We start from the raw sequence: 23,919 nt of genomic DNA on the forward strand, positions 1-23,919 counted from the left end.
CAAATGTGCATTGTGTTGTACATTGAAAGAATTATGAAGTTCTTACTATTGGCTTTGACATGGCCTCATGTCATCCTGAATTCTGACTCTGCCTGGCTTGAGCTTTCTCTGCGCGCACAGCCACGCTTGCAAGTTGTTTGGGTTAATCACGTTCAAGGATTGTTTTTGTGAGAGATTGTTTAATGCTTAAACCCTGGAAGGCTTTCGGGAGCTTCGTCAAGATAAAGGCTGAAACATGCGAGATTGGAGAGGGGACGTGGGAACTCCTTCCTACCATGGAATTCTTGCTTGAAAGCTGGCCAGTCCTGGCAAGATTCCTTTGGCACGGGGGAAGGTTTCTCGACCCTTCTAGTGTGAGTTTTGAGACTGTAAAGCTGGGGTTTGTTGACAGTTGAGTTTGGGAGCTCACTTACAGAGTAGACATACTACTGTAAGACAAACGGAACTTGAGTCCCGGGTCGAGAGTCCAAGCCAGCTGTGAACGGGCACTCCAGCGAGAATTGGCAAGGATGTCGAGTGAACGATCAGGTGAGGTGATTTGTTTCTGACTAGTGCCATTGTGATGCGTGGTTCCAGTGGCTGTGGTCATTTGAGGTTTTTGAGCTTTGATTATTGCCATTGTGATGTGTGGCCAGTGGCTTTGATCATTTGAGGTGTTTTCTTTGTGATGTGTGACTGAGTGAGGTGCACATTCAAAGTAATCATTTGATGTATCTAGTGAATATATACTTTTCTGATCTCTTGCAGGACGTCCAGCATATTATATTTTCTTGAGTGTTCTCATATTATTTGCTGTTTGTTTGTTCATGGTATTATTCATGCATTTAACTGTTGCATTTACCAAGTGTGTTATTATTGCTTGCATATTAATATAAACATATATATATATATCATTGTGTATTTGAATGTTGTGCATTTGGTATCTGGGAAAGCCTTTCTATTAGAGAGCATTGTGTAAAATAAAACCCCAAGCCTTCTTCTAAAAAGAGAGTCTTTGCATTTTGTAAAATAAAACCCTTTTCTAAAGGTGTAAGTTGTGTTTCATGTCTCCTGCTTTGCCGTGGGTTGAGCCACCATGTGGGAGATTCTGTAATATCTGAAAGGCGAAGCAAAACAGGAGGTAATTAATATTTAGGTACCTTTTTTAATGCTATGGTTTGTTTTCCCGAAACAGACAGAGATGCAATACGCCGTAAGAGCAAAGGGCCTCTATCATTGACCAAAATTGATTGCAAGGTATACCCTAAAGTTATGATGAGATTGGAATCTTTTATTCCATGTTTAATAAAGAATGAGCAGCATGGCTTTCTTAAACAATCAATGTATTCTGATAATGCTTAGATTTGTTAATTTGTCATTAATAAAGCCTGTACACTTCATTTTCCATTTGCTGCTGTTACATTAGATCCAGAGAAGGCATTTGACCATCTTAGTTGGCAATTTATCTTTAAAGTGTTACACTCGCATGGTTTTGGGTCAAATTTCTAAACTATGATTTCAAAATTATATATCAATAATCCCAAAACTACGCTCTATATAAACGTTTCAGTCTACCTATTTTAATTTACAGAGAAACATATGGCAGGAGTGTCCCCGTTCACCATTGTTGTTCATTCTTTCCCTTGAATGATTTCTGGCTCCTATCAAACAAAACCAATGCATTAGAGTCTAAACCATTCATGAAACCGTGACTAAATATTCTGCATATGCAAATTATATTATCAGTAATACCAACAACCCGGAATCCACTTTACCTCACTTCTTCACAGAGGTGGAATATTCATCAAAACGTTCTAATTACAAATTGAATTTGGACAAATCAGAAAAGATTCCTAGAAATGCGTTTTGTACCGCTAATGTGTGTGAGGGGTTTTTTTTGTGTTGAAATTTTTTATTGAATTTTATAATGAGAATACATCATAAAAATAAAAAATAAAACAAGAAATTGTAAATGAATAAGGAATTACAAGCAATATAATAGTAACAAATATACAACATTGAGTATTTAAATAAAGCATATAAAAGACTTTCGGTATTCACAGAAGGCATTTTAGGAGTCCTAGAGTTAGGACTCCTAACTTCTGTGAATACCGAAATGAGTAAGTGTCTTCTGTGAATACCAAAATGAGTAAGGGCCTTCTGTGAATACGAAAATGGTAGTAAGTTTAGGATTTTGTCTTAAGTTAGTTCTGTGAATCGGGCCCTCCGATTCTAAGTGGGTTTCTTGTAATAAAGCTACATCCATATGTTTGGATTGGAGATAGGAAAGTACTTTCTTCCGCTTAATGTAATGAGTAATACCATGCACATTCCATGTGATTGCATTTAAAGGATGTGTATTTGGCATGTTAGAGCAGTACAAGTATTAGCTGCAGAAAGATTTGTTGTTGGCTAGGTAAAAAATCAAAGGAAAGGAAGAGAAAATAATAAAGGAGGTACCCTGGCTCAGAAAAAAGGCATCAATATGTAACTGAAAAGAAATGAGCAGAAGTAAAGAAAAGTGATGTAGACAAGTAACACAGTATAAAACAAGACTGCAAGATGATTATTAGGAAGTACAATAAATAGGAGCGGTAAGGGGTGAGGGTATAATCAGAAGAAAATGATAGAAGAACGTACAAATAGAAGGAAAGAAATTTGGGGACCTGAACTGTTAACTGCGGGTCTGGGCGCACTAGAGCACCGCCGCGGGAAAGGACGCCACCCCCCCCCCCCCCCCGAAAAGAAAGGGAGTTTAGGAGAGTGAATATTAACATATAATAGAGTTCATGATAGCAGTTTGATAAAGAGTGAGGAATACGATAAGGGAAATCGAGAGAGCAAGTAAGAAATAAAGGTAGGTCCTAAAAGCTATAGTACATTCCATTGTAGAGGATATAAGACTAACAATTAAGTTACTTATGATAACCTTAAAGAATTTACATTATACTTATAAATAAGCAGAAAATAGCAGTAAAGCACAATGTAAATGACATAAAATAGAAAATAAGAATAAAATATTATAACAATAATCAAATAACTAAGTGTCAGAATAGTTAAATGAAAGCATGACTTATGATAACAGGTTATACGTTGTAATATTGATAGTGAATAACAACTTGGAAGTAACCACTATAATGGAGAGAAACATTCTTAAGATAAAATTGAAAATATAGAAAATAAAGCATATATCTCGCTATAATGCATCTAACAATGTGTGGATACCATAGTATATAAGAACAACTTAATTAATCTTAGTGCTGATAACGATAAGAAGGAGTTAAAAGATAAATATGAGATCTTCAAATAGCTACAGCTTAAACATAGGAAGAACAACTTGTATGACAAAAAGTTATTCAGTACGCATCTGAGGGAGATTTAAGAGGAGATCTGGACTTATCACTATGCGGATATTGTGTAAAAGTAGCAGAAGAAACAGAATGAAGGGCTACATTTTTATCTTCTTGGAGGCGATGGAGTCTTTCGAAGTGTCTACCATGATCTCTTGGGCTACTAAGACTTTGTCGTCTGTGATCTGGTAATGGAAGAGAAGAAGTAGAAGGTGATTGAGAATGATCCTTTGTTGAAGGTTGAACTTGAACTTCCATATCTTGAAGTTTGATGGAATCTAAAAATTCCTGGAAATGTGTTGGATCATAAAAATCTTTGGAATCTCCATTTCTGGTGATGCGAAAATGCGCAGGTTCAAACAAGCCATATTTGATGTCTAATTGGTGCAATTGAGGTCTCATGGAGAGAAAAGCTTTCCTTCGCTCATTTGTTTCCTTAGAAAAATCAGCTGCCATATGAATTACATGACCCTTGAAGGAGAAGGAGCTTTGTGAGCGAGCTGCAGCCAGTAATTGTCGTGTTTGTTCATGGCGAAGGAAACAGGCAATAATCGGTCTTGGATGTGCTGCAGGATCTTTACGCGGAGGACCAATTCTGTGAGCTCTTTGGATTTCCAAAGGTGGAACAAAAGAAATAACAGTCAAGTTTGGAAGGATGCTACAAAGAAATGCTTTTGTGTTTTGGCCTTCAATATGTTCCGGAAAACCCAAAAAACTGATATTATCTCTTCGACTACGATCTTCCAAATCGATGATTTTGCTATGAAGAAAGAGAAGATCTTGATCTTTGTTGGAAAGTGAATCAAGACGGTTCTCCACTGCAAGAATTCTAGAATCGAGACCCTCAACTTAGGCATAAAAGCGTGCCATATGTGCTCGAATTGACTTGGTTTCTTAAGCCAAGGAAGTGATTGTAATGTCCATACCTTCCAGTCGACGACTAACCCCAGAAATTTCCTAGAGAATACGTTGCATAGTTTCCATAGATGCATGCCCAGTGGCAGGAGGTGAGCTTGGAGGTAAGTTGGGTGATGAAGATGCGCTGCCTTTTGTTGACAAATTATTGGGGTGTTTAAGAGCCTCTGCAAATAATTGTTTAGAATGTTTGTCGCCGTGCTTAGTAGTAGACATTTGTAAAGGACTTTTAAAAGAAACTCTGAAGAAGCGTGAGGAGGCCGTTCTTTGGCGTAGGATATGGATATGTAGATACGCTGAAGACAGTGAAATAAAGTTGTTAAGAGCAAGACTGCTGTCAATGTGGTGAAATAAACGTGCGAAGTAGTGGACTGCTGATAGAATAAAACTTATAATTAGTACATTACGATACCGAAGACAATATAATAAGTGGAGAATATATTCATAAAAACAGTATAGCTAAGAACGTATTAGGCAATGCATGCAAGAAATAACAACAATCCGTTTTTCTCCAATAAAAGTCTACATTCAACTTTTATACAATGTATAATGTAATGCGTGTAAAAAATTAATTGCTGCTTTGTCAAAAAAGGAAGCCTTAATAATTCACGAATATACTGTTCCAGTATCAAATATTGGTACAATAATGTTTATGTAAGAGAATTAATGAGGAGCAGTTCTGTCAGGAGAAGAAGAAGGAGACCTCCTGTATGTTATATAATCAACAACAAAAGTTTTAATGAAGTGCAGTGTCAATTAGCTGAGGAGATGCAGCCCGTAAGCAAACAGGGAACACAAGCCTCTGCAACGTTGAGGAGCGCAAAGGTGCAACCACATCAAGGACGAAGAAGCGCCATACAATCAGGGCAAATCCCCATACATAATGCTGAACATTGTGAAGTACACAGTCTCAATTGCAGGTTAATTAAGGAGGCAGGGCTTCAAATCACCAAGCAGGTACTGTCCATACAATACAAAATAAAGCAAAGAGGCAGAAACGCTGGTGCGGTAATATGAAGAAAGACGGCCCTGTCAGGGAGAAGGGCGCCGTCTCATGAATACCATGCAGCGCAGAAAAGCCTCACCTCCACTCTCATGAATGGCCTGTGCCGTTGTACCAAGCAGACGGAGAGGCGCGTCTCAAGCAAATGCAGCGCTCCCGTCATTCGAGAAAGCGCGGCCTCACAAAGAAGAAAAGGCACGGCCTGTGGAGGCGCGGTCTGAGGAGGCGCATTAGACGAGACTTGCTGGTGGAAGCAGGGCCATGAGGAAGTCTCGTCCGCGCTCGGCACAGGACCGCCTGCACCGACCGACGCCAGGAAACTCGCTCCGACTGGCCCCCATATCTTCCGATTAAAGCGGAACAGGAGAAAAGAGCTCCAAATGCAGTGGACGGTAAGTTACAGCCGTTGGGGCCCCGTTCCGCGACGGAGCTCACTCCTCAGGTAGCCATCTTCCTGCGTGGCCAGACCACGCCCCCGTGTGTAAGGGTTTTAATATTGAATGGTCACATTCAGAAATCAAATACTTGGGGATTATAGTTTACATGTAATATAAATTATATAGTTAAACTAAATGTGGATTCTATTAGACAAAATAATGCCAATCTAGCCAAGTATGGGCTCCTTTTTTTATCCTGGTGGGAAGAGAATGGATATGTGTAAAATGATAATGGCTCTCATTATTTTATATACTATGCTTCCTATTGATATACCAAGTTCTTTCTTTAAATCAATATATTCTATTTTGTGAAAATTCCTTTGGAACCCAAAAAAAGAGGATTTACCTAAAACTTTGGAAATTCCTAAAGAAGAAGGAGGTGTTCCTTCACCTAATTTCACATTTTATCACACCTTTTTTGTTTACAGTGGGCTAGATTTTGGATCATATAATTGAAGGATGATGACAGACCTTTAAATGTATATCTGGAGCAAGCGGTTATTACCTTTCCCCTTTGAAAATACTTTTCTAATGACCAAAATCCCAACATGTGCTCTGCTCTCATAATTAAGAATACATGTAAAATTGTTAACCCAATTTGTGTTAAAATTGTTTTGGTAAAATACTTTGAGCTTTGCCTGTTTGGTATTATTTGGAATTGTTTACTGGAAGGTTTGGAGAGATAAAAAAATTATTTGGTTTCAGCAGATGTTTAGGAACAATAGTTTCATTCCGTTCAGCAACTACAAGAATATTTGTGTACTCCTAATACTGCTTTTCATCAATGTGTAAAATTCAGAACTGTTATTGGTGACATTTCAAAATGTGATACTGATATTCCTATTTCTACCACTGTAATTTATAATAATGTTTCTTACTCCAATATATTACTTAAGGTATCACAACAATTGTGTTAAATCTAAGATCGCACTGGAATGGAAATCTAATTTGTGTACATCATGGGCAATTGGGGCTAATATTTGGTCAACCTATTTGAGTACCTATAGAACCACTACAACTCTATTATTTCGTTTTAAACAGAGCTTTCACTACTCCTTCTTGTTTGCATTAAAGTGACAATTCAATTTCAAATCGTTATTTGTCTTGTTAAAAGGATGTAAGGACCTTTTAAAATTTATTTTTTAATTGGAATAATGTTAAAATATTCTGGTAATTTTTGTGGCTTAAAATGAATATTATAATGAATACAAATTCTCCTGTTCACTTAATAGTTTGTCGAGACAAATCATCAACTAGGTTCTAATTGGAAAAAGAACTCAAAATTATCAATTTTTGCAAGGTGCAACACTGTTTGCTTTAATCATAATTAGAAATCAGTGAAATTGATATTTATTGTTAAATTAAGAATGTTGAACTGAGATGGTTTCCCTTTATGATTTGTTTTTATGTACAGTACATTCTAGTATTTAGAAGGCTATATATTTGTAGATATTACATTTTCAAAATACTATTTGTGTGTTTAGATCTTGCTGTTATTTCATACGTAATATATGTAATCCTTTGCTCATCTCTTAAACTAAAAAAAATTGATGCACTAGTTTATTGAATTACCTCAGTGATTTGTTTGGATGAATAAACCCATTGGTCACAAAACAAATACATTTCATTGCCTTGTGTAATCTTACTTTTCTTAGCTATTTTCATTTTTTGGACTTACCTTCTGGATTTGGCTCAAGACAAGGATGTGGCCCAGTAGATGGATCAGGAAAACCATTGCACTGAATTAATGTTGAATAATATTTGGTTGACTCTTTAGCGATTCGGGTTAGAGACGGGTCCGAGTAGTTTGTATAATACAAACCAAACCTTTCTGCATAGCCTGTCGCCCACTCGAAATTGTCCATCAGTGACCAAGCTGTATAGCCTCGCAAATCAACACCGTCAAGTCTAAGAGCTGCAGAAACAGAAAGAGCCAGAGATCTTTTTTAGTATCTGTGAACGCTATTTCAGAAAAATAAATTGTATATATTTGTTCTGTTCAACATTGTGAGAGTGACAGTATTAATAAAGCTCCTATCATGCCAATGGGGTATCTTGGCAATTGCAATTGTATCAATGTGTACATTATTGTCCTGCATTAAATAGAATGACTATAATTTTTCAGGCAACTAACATGTAAAAACAATTACTTGTTTTTTTATGTAGCTTTGTATACTCCAGTTTAGGCTTTTTCACGCTCTATAAATTGCAGGTTTTATTTTTACTAAACCTCCTAACTTAAGGGAATTAAACCCTGACTTGCCCTTCCTAGAGTTTCACGTCTTGGCCAGCAAGCCACAGAAAGAGCTTAACTTAGTGTGCTGCCTGGACGGTGGTAGCCTTTGGTTCTCTCTGATCTCTTGACCAATTTCCCTTTACATCTTGAATTAAAAGATCATTCATTTCTAGTACATACTTTCCCTGCTGCTCAGTTATGTAAACACTGCCCATACCATGACTGTGATACAGTTTCCATACATTTATTTTATTTAGCAAATGCTTTATCGTTTTAATGATTACGGTGGCTGATCCTTTCGGTTCAGGCTGCCAAAAACTTGTCCCATGATTGAGCCTGGATCATTTCACCACAGTCCTTGCGTCTCTCCTCACGTCATGGTGCATTTTCCAACTCGGCCCATATCTGCACCTTGGGCATCCACTCTGTGACATTTGGGCTCTTGCTGGTGATACAGGCTTTCACAACCAGCTTTTTGGCCAGCGCTAGGGCCAAATCCCAGGACAGCTAGCCTTATGCTTCTTGACCGTGACATTAGGCCAGGTATTCATCAAGCCAGCGTTCCCTGTCAGGTCCAAGAGCACACTAGTGGTCTGTCCACAATAGGGTAGGAGTAAGCCATCTGATAAGAATCTGTCCCCGCTTTTGGGTATATCTTCTCCATTGCTAGTTAAATTACATAAGTTGAAAGTGTGCATTGCTAGAAACCCTCCTAATAAAACCCCTAAGTGGGTACTGTATGCCTAGACGTGGGGTTGTGTGGTGGGGAAAAACTGATGGATTAAACCCAGATCTTTTGCCTGGGGATGAATGTTTGTATTGGTCAGCATTCTATCCATCATTTTGTTTTTTTGCTTTTGTTGCCCTAGTGGAAAGGGTATGCCCAGACGTGGTGTGGTGTGGTGGGGAAAAAAACAATGGATTAAACCCAGATCTGTTGACTGGGAGTGAATGTTTGATTTGCCCTGCATTCCGTCCATCATCTGTGTGTATTTTGCTTTCTCGCCCTAAGTGCGCCAGGTATGCCCAGATATGAGTCCCTTGCTCACTACGCCACTGGATTCATGCTAGCCTGGCTGATGAGGGGTTATACCCCGGAACTAGTCGCAGGATGCTTGTTGCTGGTCCAGGGAGGACCTGGCTTGGCAGTTCAGGCTGGACCGTTCCCATGAGGAGCAGGGTCAGGACTGATTTGCATATTGTTGGTTCCAAATGGGGGCAGCGTGGTGGGCAAAAAACGGTGGATTAAACCCAGATCTGTTGACTGGGTGTGAATGTTTGCATTATTTAGCATTCCGTCCAGCAACTGTTCTTTTTGCCTGTAATTCAGGCACCCGTGCACAATGGTGCAAGGGTGCCTGGGTTGGTGCTAGGTAGCTGCTGTGCAGCAGCGCAGGCAGAGACAGGAATGTGCCATATCTTTATAGATATGGCGTATTCTTACCCTCTTCCTTTTATGCAACGCAGCAAGGTGTCTTGCAGCGTTGTATTGAGTGAAATCTTGATAAATATGGCTGTATGTGTTTTCCTGATGGCTCAATCCTGTGTGCATATCTTTTGTATACAATAAAAGTACCTTAGTACATCATCCATGTACAGTGAGATGGTATGCACCACTCCAGCTATTTCCATTCCTCTGTGTTGGCCCATTTGTCATACTGTGCTCCAGGGAGTTTCATTGCCAGTGCAAATACTAATGGGGTCAGTGGGCATCCTTGACACCCCCCATCTCAACTGCGTACAGTTGTGAGATTATCCATCCTCTGCAGACTCTAGCAGTGAGTTGTGATAGAGCCATCATGTTCGTGCCTATACCCATCCTTAGAAGCACTCTAAATAAGTAACACCAGCTATTTGTGTCATAAACACTTTTCCACATCCCTGGAAATCACCACAGGCATCGTTGTCATAAAAGGCATTGCTTCAAGCACATGGAAGAGTGTTCTCACATTTGATGAAATGCTTACTAAGCCCACTTTCTTTGGGGTAGACATTAAATGGAAGTACTTCGAGGAGTCAGCTAGCAGTGCTTTTGCTCAAAATCTTACAATCAAAACTCAGCATTGACGAGGGACAAAATGATGATGTGCTCATTGCATGCTTCATAGGTTTGTGGAGGATCACTATCAAATCCTCTCTAGTCATGTGTGGTAGCATGCCCTTCCTTTCTGCAACTGTGTACTGCTCGGTAACCCAAGATGCCATAACATTTATGCAAGCTGAACAGTATTCTAAAGGCAACACAATTGTTCAGGTAAATTTCCCACTCATCCGTCTATTATTGCCTTTTTTGATCTCCTAAATAGTCATACTATGACAAAATAGTGGAAACAAAAACTAGGTGAAGCACAAATATTGCGGAAAAAAGTATTGGGAACAAAAAAAAAGTTTGTGTACTTTGTATTTAAACTACAAAAATATTAAAAAATATATAGTGAACCAGAATATTATACAAATAATTTAAGTATATCAACATATCTAAATACGTGGCATTACATTTAATGCATTTAAAATATTAAAATGTAATATAATTATACAATTGAAAATAAATCTACAAATATATATATATTTTCATTGGTTCACTGCTAGAGCAATCCCCATGCCTGCGACGCTGGTGCCGTCAGTGGTAGCAGAAACCACTCTAGAATCGTTACGGTTCTTTCCTCCAAGCGTAAATTCAAAGAGAGAAGAGACAGCACACCAGGAAACGGCACAAACTAACTTTATTTGTGCGCTAGCTTAATCCAGGACGACGCGTTTCGTCGTTAGCCTTTGTCAAGTAACTTCCTCTATTCCAACAACCGTAGAAATACATGCACAAGGTTGATAGACATAAAAGAAATACTGCTATTATTTCGCATAGCATACATAACTTGCGTGACTTTGAACAAAAACAATCATCCTAAATTCAGTTAGTAAGTCAATAGTAATAGACATCGTGTCGAAAATCATAAAAAATGGTGCGATAATAAATAAACAATAACAATCCATGGTTGTGACTTTATGCGTTAACATAGAAAAATAGACGAAATGTTACATTCCTTATAATCAGGGATCATATGTAATTTCATTGGTAGTCCATATAAGTCCACAGAATAAAATAATTGCAACAAGGTTGCATTCGAGTAATCTGCCCACTGAATCAAATAATTGCGTTAGGAATGAACAATAAAGTTACAAAAATTCAAAGCATACTCAGGTTGTTTCCTTTGCCGTTTTTTTGTGTGTGTGCGGTAACCTGAACAAGTTATTGTGAATGCTGTTCTCATGTGTCCGGAGAAAGCCAATTGGAATCCCCATTAAACCACAACGTAATATAGCACAATTGCGCTATTGCAATGATATTGTCATTTCCTTTCCTTTCAATTTCCTGTGGGCAAATTTTCAGTGGTAGTATGGTCCGTGTGGGATACAGGAAGTGGCCTTAAATAAGTGCTAGGTGTAGGGAGTGTGGGAGATGAAGTGCATTGTTACAAGTGACAAATCGGGGTATTAGGACATATGCGGGACACAAAACATTTACCGCAATTGCGGTTGACCCCTATTGGGGCATGTAGACCCATACAAGGATGACCAATAGCCCCGTTTAAATAAAATGTGAAATCTAAGAAAATATAATACCATAACCAATAAAATCCCAACCTAAATATGTTGGGAAGAAAACATTGCTTATTCCATGAATGCAGAGTGTGGCGAAAAATGGCAGACTAAAGCCCTATGTGGGTTGCAAGTTCCTCCCCACTATTGAGTCCCCGGGGTGCCTTACAGTCCAAATCTATAATAAATTTGGACTCAAATATTCTCAACTGTTTTTCTCGGTCACCTCCCCGTGTGTGCTTGGGAATCCTCTCAACTCCAAAGAACCGTAGACTACTGTTATCACTCCCATGGCATTCTGAATAGTGGCGTGCAACAGGATAATTGTGATCGCGGTTGGTAATTGCACGTAAATGCTGTAGAATTCTTAATTTTAAAGGCAACTTTGTGCTGCCTACATACTGGAGGCCACAAGGGCATTCCAGTACGTAGATAGTAAAATCGCTAGTGCAGTTGATAATTTGTCTGATTGGACGTATTTGTCCCGAGCCTGTGATGTACTCTTTACAGTTTTTACCATTACGGTCAGCTTTGCACATACCACATGTGGTGAAGCCATTAGGCATTTTTAACCACTGTGATCTTGTGTCATTATCCTGGAAGCTGTGAACTAGTCTGTCTCTTAGCGATCTTGCCTTCCTATAGGTTATCTGTGGTCTTAATCCCACGCGATCACCAATGATTGGATCTGCGGTTAATAGGTTCCAGTGTCTCTTTAAGATTTTTTCTAATGTCCACGCACCTCTACTAAATTGGGTTATCATTCTGGGTGTATTGGACTTGATTTCTTCACCCTCTTTCCTCCTAGTGCTGGTTTTGGAGGGTTTAAATAATAGGTCATGCTGTTTTAGATTTTTGACCTTGTTTTTAGCTGTTGCCAGGGTTTGTTCTTTGTACCCCCTTGCTTTAAAGCGTGTCAACATGGTTTGTTGCTCTTTCAAAAAATCCTCATCTGTGTTGCATGTGCGTCGAGCTCTTAGTAGCTCCCCGTATGGTATGCTAGATTTCAATGGTGCTGGATGGTGACTTGCAGCATGTAGTAGTGTATTGCCGGCAGTTTGCTTGCGGAAAAGACGGGTGGTGATTTGTTTTTCCCTTATTTCTACTGCAATATCTAGAAATTCACAATATGATGTACTTATAGTATGTGTGAATTGTAGATTGAGATCATTGTTTCCTAGTTGTTCAATGAATTTCTTGGCTAGATTCTTTGAGCCATTCCATATAAGGAACAGGTCATCTATATATCTGATCCATATTAATATGTGATCAGTATATTCCTGTAGGTGTTGCGTCCATACTACTTGCTCCTCCCACCAACCCAGAAATAGATTTGCCAGACTGGGGGCAAAACAAGTACCCATTGCGGTACCTGACCGCTGTCGATATAACGACTTTTCAAATAGGAAAATGTTGTTTTGGAGACAGAAAAGCATCATTTCTTCTAACATTCCATTATGCTCACAATGATCAATATGCCTACTTTTCAAAAAATACATGCAGGCCGCTACCCCTTTGTGCTGGTCAATACATGTGTAGAGGGAGCAAACATCCAAACTAATCATCATGTACCCCTCTTCCCATTGTACATCATGTAGTCTGCGCAAAAAGTCAGAGCTATCTTTGCAGTATGACATTAGATTCAACACATATTTGGACAGGTATGAGTCAAGAAAGATAGATGTATTTCTAGGAGTCCCCCATTGGATGAAACGATTGGACGCCCTGGTGGAGAAGTGGCATTTTTGTGTATCTTTGGCAGAAAATATACACATGGTACACGTGGTTTCTCAGTTCTTAAGAAATTGAATTCATCGCCATTGATGAGGTCCTGAAAATACCAGTTGCTTAAAAGTTTATGATAGTCTGAGATGGTCTGTCTGTATTGGCCCCAGTCGATTCGTTCATAACATGTTTCATCCATTAGTTGCCTCATTGCCTCTGATCTGTAGTCTTCAGCATTCATTACTACAACGTTGCCCCCTTTGTCAGAGGGCTTGATAATGATTGTAGGGTCTGATTCCAAGGTCTTGAGCGCATTTCTTTGCGTCCTTGTTAAATTGTCCCACTTGGAATTTTGAAATGTGTTTCTCGCTCTCTTTAGCTCAAAGATAACGGCAGAACTGTATGCTTCAATGTTGTCATAGGGAACATTGGGATTGAATTTCGATTTTCTTTTTAATCCACTGTACTTGCTTGGAGCTCCGTATATTGGCGATAAGTCATATTCAATTTTGTCGCTATTGTCTCCCATTTCCAGGTCATGCATTACTTTTAGTAATTCCATATCTTGGGCTTGTAAATTGTACAGTTCAGGACTACCTGATGTAGATGGTATCGATTTTGCCTTTGTTTTCAAACGAGTCTCAAACATTTTCATAAGTTTCAGTTTGCGAATGTATAGAAATAAATCAATCCTGGTATTTGTATAGTTTAGATTACTGTTGGGACAGAATGACATGCCAAGCTGTAGTACTGAGATTTCTGCTGGATTAAGATTTCTAGTAGATAGATTTACGACTGACTTGTTGGTCGTTTGGTCCTCCATACAGGGAGTTTGCCTGAGTAGAGTTCTGAATTTGTTCTTCTTCTTTAATCTTTTTCTTTTGTTGTTCCTCGTCCTCTTCCTCTTCTTTGCCCCCTTCCTCTTGTTTGTCCTCTCGTTTGGGGCTTGTTCACCTGATTCTGTTCCTTTTTCTGTTTCAGTATTTGAAATTCGTGAAGAAAAGTGAGAGGATGTGAGACTAAAGGGACCGCTGTATTGCGCTCTTCTGAGTCGGTGCTTATATCGGAGCTGGAGCCTGTTGATAATAGTTCGGTTGTGCGTTCAATGGTGGTGACTTTGAGGTTTCTCTGGGCCCAATCGTATTTTTTCGCATATGTCAAAATGCGCCCTTCCGTATAATCACGTTTGTCCCTGAGAAATTTGCGTTGTTTCTTTTGTTTTATAGCATCCTCGTACTCCTTTAATTTCTTGGGGAGTGTTTTCATGAACTCAATCGAGGCACTTTCGTCGATATATTTTTCTAGATCAGCTTTCAGTGTTGCCAGTTCCTTTCTTGTAGTGTCGAGATCTATCTGCGCATATTTAATGAGCATTTCCAGCATGCCTTTACATGTTTTTGCCATAAACTGGGCCCATTCTACAAGTAACTCCTGGTTTGGATTATCATAAGTTGGTACAATTGTAATCCTTAAGCCTCTGGGTACACGGCCAACCTCCACGTAGTTTGTTAAAGAGGCCACATCCCACCACTTGTTGATTTCGCGTTTGCTTAATTTTTCCAATAGGAGTAATTTCTGTTTGAGAGAAGAATCCCCTCCCACGGGGGCTGAACTGGTTGTGGATTTAGTTATTGGCTCGTCTTGCTCTTCGTTAAATAATGAAATCGCCTCTGCCTTTCTCTCGTTCTCCCAATTGCTCATAGTTCAACAGTTTCCTGACGCCGCAGCCGTTTTCATGCTGCGGCTGTCGCGTCTGCAACCCGTACCACAATATTTACGAGGTTGGACTTTGCATCCGGGGCAGAGGCTCCGTGTCGTGCATCCAGAGAGATGCGTTTGGCTAAATATTCCCCGTTCTCAACAGGGATTTTCAACTCACACAAAACTCTTTTGTCAAGACACAGGCTTACCCGTAGTAGGTGTTGAAGTGTGGATTCGGTCGGGAACGGCGGGGATCACCAACAATCATCGATTTTCATTGGTTCACTGCTAGAGCAATCCCCATGCCTGCGACGCTGGTGCCGTCAGTGGTAGCAGAAACCACTCTAGAATCGTTACGGTTCTTTCCTCCAAGCGTAAATTCAAAGAGAGAAGAGACAGCACACCAGGAAACGGCACAAACAAACTTTATTTGTGCGCTAGCTTAATCCAGGACGACGCGTTTCGGCGTTAGCCTTTGTCAAGTAACTTCCTGTATTCCAACAACCGTAGAAATACATGCACAAGGTTGATAGACATAAAAGAAATACTGCTATTATTTCGCATAGCATACATAACTTGCGTGAATTTGGACAAAAACAATCATCCTAAATTCAGTTAGTAAGTCAATAGTAATAGACATCGTCGAAAATCATAAAAAATGGTGCGATAATAAATAAACAATAACAATCCATGGTCGTGACTTTATGCGTTAACATAGAAAAATAGACGAAATGTTACATTCCTTATAATCAGGGATCATATGTAATTTCATTGGTAGTCCATATAAGTCCACAGAATAAAATAATTGCAACGAGGTTGCATTCGAGTAATCGGCCCACTGAATCAAATAATTGCGTTAGGAATGAACAATAAAGTTACAAAAATTCAAAGCATACTCAGGTTGTTTCCTTTGCCGTTTTTTTGTGTGTGTGCGGTAACCTGAACAAGTTATTGTGAATGCTGTTCTCATGTGTCCGGAGAAAGCCAATTGGAATCTCCATTAAACCACAACGTAATATAGCACAATTGCGCTATTGCAATGATATTGTCATTTCCTTTCCTTTCAATTTCCTGTGGGCAAATTTTCAGTGGTAGTATGGTCCGTGTGGGATACAGGAAGTGGCCTTAAATAAGTGCTAGGTGTAGGGAGTGTGGGAGATGAAGTGCATTGTTACAAGTGACAAATCGGGGTATTAGGACATATGCGGGACACAAAACATTTACCGCAATTGCGGTTCTTTGGAGTTGAGAGGATTCCCAAGCACACACGGGGAGGTGACCGAGAAAAACAGTTGAGAATATTTGAGTCCAAATTTATTATAGATTTGGACTGTAAGGCACCCCGGGGACTCAATAGTGGGGAGGAACTTGCAACCCACATAGGGCTTTAGTCTGCCATTTTTCGCCACACTCTGCATTCATGGAATAAGCAATGTTTTCTTCCCAACATATTTAGGTTGGGATTTTATTGGTTATGGTATTATATTTTCTTAGATTTCACATTTTATTTAAACGGGGCTATTGGTCATCCTTGTATGGGTCTACATGCCCCAATAGGGGTCAACCGCAATTGCGGTAAAGGTTTTGTGTCCCGCATATGTCCTAATACCCCGATTTGTCACTTGTAACAATGCACTTCATCTCCCACACTCCCTACACCTAGCACTTATTTAAGGCCACTTCCTGTATCCCACACGGACCGTACTACCACTGAAAATTTGCCCACAGGAAATTGAAAGGAAAGGAAATGACAATATCATTGCAATAGCGCAATTGTGCTATATTACGTTGTGGTTTAATGGGGATTCCAATTGGCTTTCTCCGGACACATGAGAAAAGCATTCACAATAACTTCTTCAGGTTACCGCACACACACAAAAAAACGGCAAAGGAAACAACATGAGTATGCTTGGAATTTTTGTAACTTTATTGTTCATTCCTAACGCAATTATTTGATTCAGTGGGCAGATTACTCGAATGCAACCTCGTTGCAATTATTTTATTCTGTGGACTTATATGGACTACCAATGAAATTACATATGATCCCTGATTATAAGGAATGTAACATTTCGTCTATTTTTCTATGTTAACGCATAAAGTCACGACCATGGATTGTTATTGTTTATTTATTATCGCACCATGTTTTATGATTTTCGACACGATGTCTATTACTATTGACTTACTAACTGAATTTAGGATGATTGTTTTTGTCCAAATTCACGCAAGTTATGGATGCTATGCGAAATAATAGCAGTATTTCTTTTATGTCTATCAACCTTGTGCATGTATTTCTACGGTTGTTGGAATACAGGAAGTTACTTGACAAAGGCTAACGCCGAAACGCGTCGTCCTGGATTAAGCTAGCGCACAAATAAAGTTTGTTAGTGCCGTTTCCTGATGTGCTGTCTCTTCTCTCTTTGAATTTACGCTTGGAGGAAAGAACCGTAACAAATATATATATATATATATATATATATATATATATATATATATATTGAAACAATATGTCATCAATTAAAAAGAAATTACAGTAAGATTATCAATAATACAACACCAAGAAAATAAAAAATAAATACAAAATACAATTATATTTAGTTTTATACATAATTTAAAAATGATTTAAAAAGTAAAAAATATTAACATTCCCCAACTAAACTGTAATGGACAAACTTATGGGCTTTGGAGGGGCAATGGGTGGGTCAGATATACTATACCCACTCCAGTGTAAAAAAAAGTAGGGAAAGCATTAAACCACTCCAATATGACCAACAGTAGGTAAAGTGTTGGACTTTGAAGAGGTCAAATTCACTATTGTCACTCGAACGCAAGCAAAAAAGTGGGAAATGTTGGACCACGGAGGGGCTAGATTTACTATTCCAACTCCAATCTTAGCAACAGTAGGGGAAGTGTGGAACTTTGAAGGGATCAAATGTACTATTCCCAATCTGATGTAAACAGAAACAAGGAAAGTGTTGGACTCTGGAGTGGTTAGATCTTTTATTCCAACTCCAAAGCTTATTTTAAAACAAAATGTAAATATAAAACAAAATTAAAATAGAAAAACATATATATGTATGTATATGTGTGTGTGTATGTATATATATATACACACACACACACACACACACACATATACATACATATATATATACATATATATATATATACACACATATCCAATCCAACTTCTGTAGTACCAGCCGGTACCACCAAAGACACGGACACGTTTTTGCTGGTGCAAATGGTGCTCAATTTATTTATAAAAACATAATTTGGTTTAGTCCAGTATGTATATATATATATATATATATCTATCAAAAGAATACTCTCCGGCATAGAGTGACACATAAATTATGCAAAAAAAGAAGCAGCTAACTCTCCATAGTTCTCAAGTTTAGGTGGAAAGCAGCTCCAGTATAGAGAACTCTCAACACCAGTGACACACTAAATTTGCTCACCTCAAATGTCTGCTTTTCTATCAAAGTCTTCAAGCATAGGATTAGCACTGTGCCATCCACGCCGAGATAGAAAGGGACAAAGTCTTTAACCATTTCCACTGCAAAGTCTTTAAGCATACGATTAGCACAGCGCTATCCATGCCAAGCTGTAAAATGTCCAAAGCCTTTTACCACTCCAGGCACGGTATTACAGCGTTAGATTGGTAAAATACCATCCAAGCCAACCTGACACGTGTTTCGCTCTCATTAGAGCTCTTCAGAGAGGTATAGCTTTGTCCAGACACAAGGGAGCACCCAGTATATGTCAAAAGAATACCCTTATATATATATATATCTTCATCAAACTTGAAAGCCTCCCAAGCAGCCTTGCTGATGCTAAGCTGACATTGCCCATAACATAATTTTTTCGTAAATAGGCAATTTGTCTTTAAGTAGTTGCATGCACCTAAAATATCAAATAATTTCGTCTTCACGTTGTTTATGTAATTTCGACTAATGAACCCAAACCAGGAAACTTCAAAAAACGATCTTTTGGAGTTTTTGGCAGATGAGAGGGTTGACAATTTGTTCTTTATCCACCCAAGTTGAATTACAGACTTTCCATTTTGAGATCGAGTTAAAATCACATAAACTTGTAGTGAGTGTTTTTGCCCTGCCCAACTTCAACTTAAAAGAAAGGACTTTAGTAGGTGCATTTTTCTGGGCTTAAGATGTGAAGTGCTTCATCATACCAACACCTTCTAAGCTTTTTCACTCGGATTCACTGAAACCGTTAGTTGTAGAAAGTCCTGGGTCTTGTGCTGCTGAATGGTGCTGAAATTCCTTTGTACAAGAGAGGGTCTTGCTTGGTAACTATAGAGTGAGCTTACATGGTTGGGAAAGCGCGGGCTTGCCATAAGAGCCTTTCACTATCTCGTGCTTCAGAGAAAATAATTCTGTGAGATTTTCTCTGCCATAAGGAAATTCTCACCGAACAGGAAATAAGTAAAACCATTGTAAAAGTTGGTTTGGGGACTTGTTGTTATTAGTTACGAGGGGGCTCGGGCATACTTAACTGTGACAAGTTAGCATGATCCCTTTAAGAACCCATGCATGGGTCGTCACTTCTTAGAACAAAACTGGTAAGAAGGACCTGCAGTAGTTTGCCAGCAGAAGAGGTCCCTGCTTTACTTGCCAAAAGAATACTGTGAGGCTAATTCCAACCTCTAGCTGGTACCTCACCACCAATGACTGGATCCATAACTGTAGAAAGTGGTCCCTGAGTAAATACTCAATGTCATTGTGTTGCTAGTGACATCTTGCAGTCTCCTTGGAAACTTGCCCCTAAGGCATGAGGAGATTATAGCTTAAAGGTGCTGAAAATGAGGATACTTGATACACACATGGGGAACTCTTGGTTAACTGGTGGGGTGCTGGGAGAAACTTTGTGGAGCTGTTGCCATGTGTGGGATCTCTACTTCATCCGACTGTAACTAGACCTGGTTAAGTGAAACCTGTGCTGAATAACTAGAAACGTCTTCAGCTGAAGTGAAAAACGTGCATATCAGAACACCTATAACATACCCTCAGAGAAAGAGCATGCAGCAACCAATGTACAATGGAGTTCAGCCCATCCTAGCTGCTCTTGTTGAGGGCTTATTCCTACAGACTGAACATAGGGGCATATTTACAAGGAAAGTGGTGAAGCGGGCCGTTAAGCCAAGAAGGCTAACAACACACCATCACTTTAGCAATGCAGGGCTACACCATATTTACACGAATATGGTGCAGTCCTGCATTTCCCCCTGCGCTGGTGCTAAATTTAGCTGCCTAGTGCCAACGCAGGCACCCTTGCACATGAGTGCAAGGGTGTCTGTGTTGCAGGGGAAGATTGTTTATGTGCAGGAAGGAGTCCCTTCCTGCACATAAACAATCTTTAAATGCAACTCCCATTGCCCTCCCCTTTCACGCTGAGTTCAGCCTGAAAGGGTGCCTTATTTACAAGGCAACGTTAAGCCACGTTAAGTGGCTTAACGCTGCCTTGTAAATAAGGCGAAGCCCCTATCGACACCACAACGTCCTGAAAAGTGATGTTGTGGTGGGGATAAGGGCCTGTAAATATGACCCTTAGTTTGGATCTTTATGCTATTTATTTTTATGTACAGTCATGTCATGTTTTTCAATGTTACATCACATCCCTACATAAATTTATCTGAAAGGGAAAGAGGGGACAGACCAAGTTACAGGTCAATCAGGAATAGCCTTATGTAAACTAGTTTAAGTCTGTGGTGGGTCCCTCTACTTAGGCAGTACGGAACAACAATCACAGTTCACATTAAGACTGTGATCTCTCCCCTCTACTCATCCTCTCATACAACCGCATCATCTTCCTATTCCAGCAAATAGTTGAACAATCCAACACATTCAGGTTTCAGGAAAAGGGAGTGTTCTCAGAAAACCTCTCTCCACCTGTTTTCATGATGCTTACATTAATCACATACTTCTGCTGTTCTCATGCTACACAAAGCCATCCTGGTCTCAACAAAGAAGAGTGGAGATACCTTTGCACCATTCATGATTACAGTATCCACACAAAAACATAGAGCCACACAATATAGCTATCTTGTGTGCAACATACAAACTTGTAGGGAGAAATACTCACTATCTGCATTTTCACCCAATAATACCTAATGTTGTCAATTTCTCATGTTGATATAGATGTGGTAAAATGATAGATAATCCCACAGTGGTTTATCCCAGTTTGCCCAAGCTCTCAGAGACACACAGAAATAACATTTTGACATCTCAGTTTAAATGGCTTAGTTCTACTGCAAATTGGTATTATCCGTGTGCAATCACCTTCCCAGCACATTCACACTAGTTATAGCCATCTTGTGATTCAGTCACAGCAGCGCAGTGACCACAACACAACTATGTATTCTCAGGGATGATAGGCTCAGCAACGTAATGCTGGCTGAGATTACCAATCTTCTTTTTCCTCATGAAATCCCCAACAAGATGTCATAGAAGAAGCGTTTCCTGGAGATAATTAAGAAAAAACACACCAGGTTGTGTGGCTGAAATCTCCAGCAGCACACATCAACAGACTCAACCACTATACTCCACATGAGAAATCTATCCTCAGTTACTATTTACATCTGAAATAAAAGCACATTTCTTGAAGGCATACATGGTGATTGAGAATATTACATAAATAACTTGTTCAAAAATATTCTGGCATGGTTTGTCTAAGAATCAGTTGTATTCTGCACATAATTTACACTTTGGTATGAAAAAATAGAGAATACATTGCAAGCCACTAGTGCAAAAATGGAACAAAATTATTTGTCCAGGTTTTAACACTAGCTAAATTACCCTGCTGATTTATAATGTGTCCAACCCAAGCTGCATCCACAATGTTTCAATCAGTCTAATATAAACAGAACAGTTGAACTGATGGGCTCTAGAAGGCAATTGTGACTTAACCAAGTCAATCTTTCACAGTTGCATGTCAGCAGATACAGACTGAGGGAAGAATGTTTGCCTCAAATTAAATTCTGATGAAATTGAGGAGATGGGTAGATTTTTCTCAATACGAGCAAAGAACGGTGACCTTCTGATTTGGGCTCCAGCCCCTCTGATCTTGCTGTTTCGAGGCTAGCTTCTAGTAATGAGCTGTCTTACTGCGCTAAAATCGCTACATTTTCTGCTGGCTGCTGCTATTATTCATGGATCTAGAAGACAATTTTCCCATTCCTGCCTGCGACTACTCCTTTTGGGGTTATCCAAGTCATAGAAGGATCAATGCTGGATTATTGCAATTTTCCTTTCTTTGGACCTTCCTCAGTATTTCACCCATAGACTTCAATTCGTTTTCAGCATTTGTACAAAATTCCTTGGTTCCCTGTGGCAAATTGATCCCTCTTCAAAAGATTGTTCATATGTCACATGGCCTTGTATTATCAGCCAGTATTTATTCACAGTATTTTCTCCTCTACCAGACTTACCAATTACTGCACTCTGGTTTCCATCTCAATATTCCCAGCATCACAAAGGTTACCATGGTGGTGATTCCTTAGCCTGTCAGACAGCAAAGGTTTTGCGAGTCTATACCTTTAACATTACAGACTTCCAAAAATCTCCCATTCTTCAGAAAATGTCTTAAAACCTAGATTGAACTTTTACATGTCAGTTAAGTATCCTAGTGCCAGGACACCTCAATTGATAACACCACAATGTGCATGAAGAAATAAATAATAATTTTAAAAAAATAAGACAGGAGGCGGTAAAGTTGGTAGAGATATCTTAAAATACAGCTACACACTTTGAAAGTACTCTGGTTCCTACTTTAAGTGACAGCAATGCTTTATCTTTATTTCATGACATTGTTGGCTTCAGTGATGAAGTAAGAGTGAACATTTACAAGAGGGTCGATTGCATTGGCGTCTTATTCAAAGTTTTTGTATAACTCTGTTGTTTACCCAACACACCTTGAGTGTTCTTTTATAATGCTCAAAATGTTTCGTTGTCTCTGGTTGTACACGAAAAGCCATACCTTTGAGAGCCTCGTTAATATAACTCTTGTAGTAATGTGTCCGCCATGGGTCATTGAGTGATGTCCCACGCTCAGAAATCCCATTCTCAGTGACGTAAATTGGGGGGTTGTCGTATTCTTCCTTGATCCAGTTCAATATCCTTCTGAAGCCAAAAGGAGTCACTTTCAGCCAGATGGAGCCGGAACCCAACCAACTGCGGTCAACCATTGACCCAACACCCCTACAAAAGAATACCAGAATTCAAAACAGTTTCCAGGCCAAAATAAAATTGAAAATAATACAAGGACATTGTTCGAGCTGCCTTATAGCAATTCTGTTTTTATATTAAAACAAATGAATGTTCCACAAGTATAGCCACTTTTATACTAGGTACTAAGAGGACAGGATGGTTTTCTGGATTTAAGCACAATATTACATAAAGTCCACCTTTTGAATGACCACAATATTATCATTTTTACTGGTTAGCATATTACCTGCCTTTTGAACTCAGTTATGGATTGTATTTGTCTTCGATTTTAGGGAGGAGTCTAAGAATTTCAAGCTCGATTCCCCTCCCTAAAAAATGCTTTTGTTTTAGCCAATCTTGGGCTGGTCACTTTTGTCCATTTCATCATCATCATCAGTCTTTATTCGATTTAAGAAAAAATCATAAAAGACACAAACATAAATCCAGACATAACATATAAAATCCATTAAAACTTTTGAAATTCATCAATAAATACTTAAGAAGTGTTAAAAAAGCATTAAACAAGTCAAGATGACAACAAGGTTAATAAAAACAGGATTAATAAACCCACATCAGCTACAGAATTGTGGAGAATCAGTTAATAAGATTCGTGCTATGTTGCAACAGTTAGGGCTGGATGGAGGGGATGTTTCTGGCGTTTGCCACAGGCTTGCGCCCTTAGAGCCTATGCCCAACCCAAAAATTTAGCTATTGATTTTGTCCATTTATCGTTGTGTAGCATCTTTAAGTGTATTCA

At 39.1% G+C, this 23,919-nt stretch overlaps 1 protein-coding gene across 1 annotated transcript in view; it reads right to left on the reverse strand.

The window, feature by feature from the left end:
* Positions 1-23,919, reverse strand: part of LCT (lactase) — a 241,660-nt gene that overhangs the window by 23,137 nt on the left and 194,604 nt on the right. The window contains exons 15-16 of the mRNA XM_085647530.1: positions 22,936-23,156; positions 7,363-7,599 (exon numbers count right to left, since the gene is read on the reverse strand). Coding sequence (XP_085503656.1) covers positions 7,363-7,599; positions 22,936-23,156 — 458 coding nt within the window. The remainder of the gene's footprint in view (positions 1-7,362; positions 7,600-22,935; positions 23,157-23,919) is intronic.

This window comes from Triturus cristatus, chromosome 3_2 (assembly GCF_964204655.1).
Source record: "Triturus cristatus chromosome 3_2, aTriCri1.1, whole genome shotgun sequence".
Classification (NCBI taxonomy): domain Eukaryota; kingdom Metazoa; phylum Chordata; class Amphibia; order Caudata; family Salamandridae; genus Triturus; species Triturus cristatus.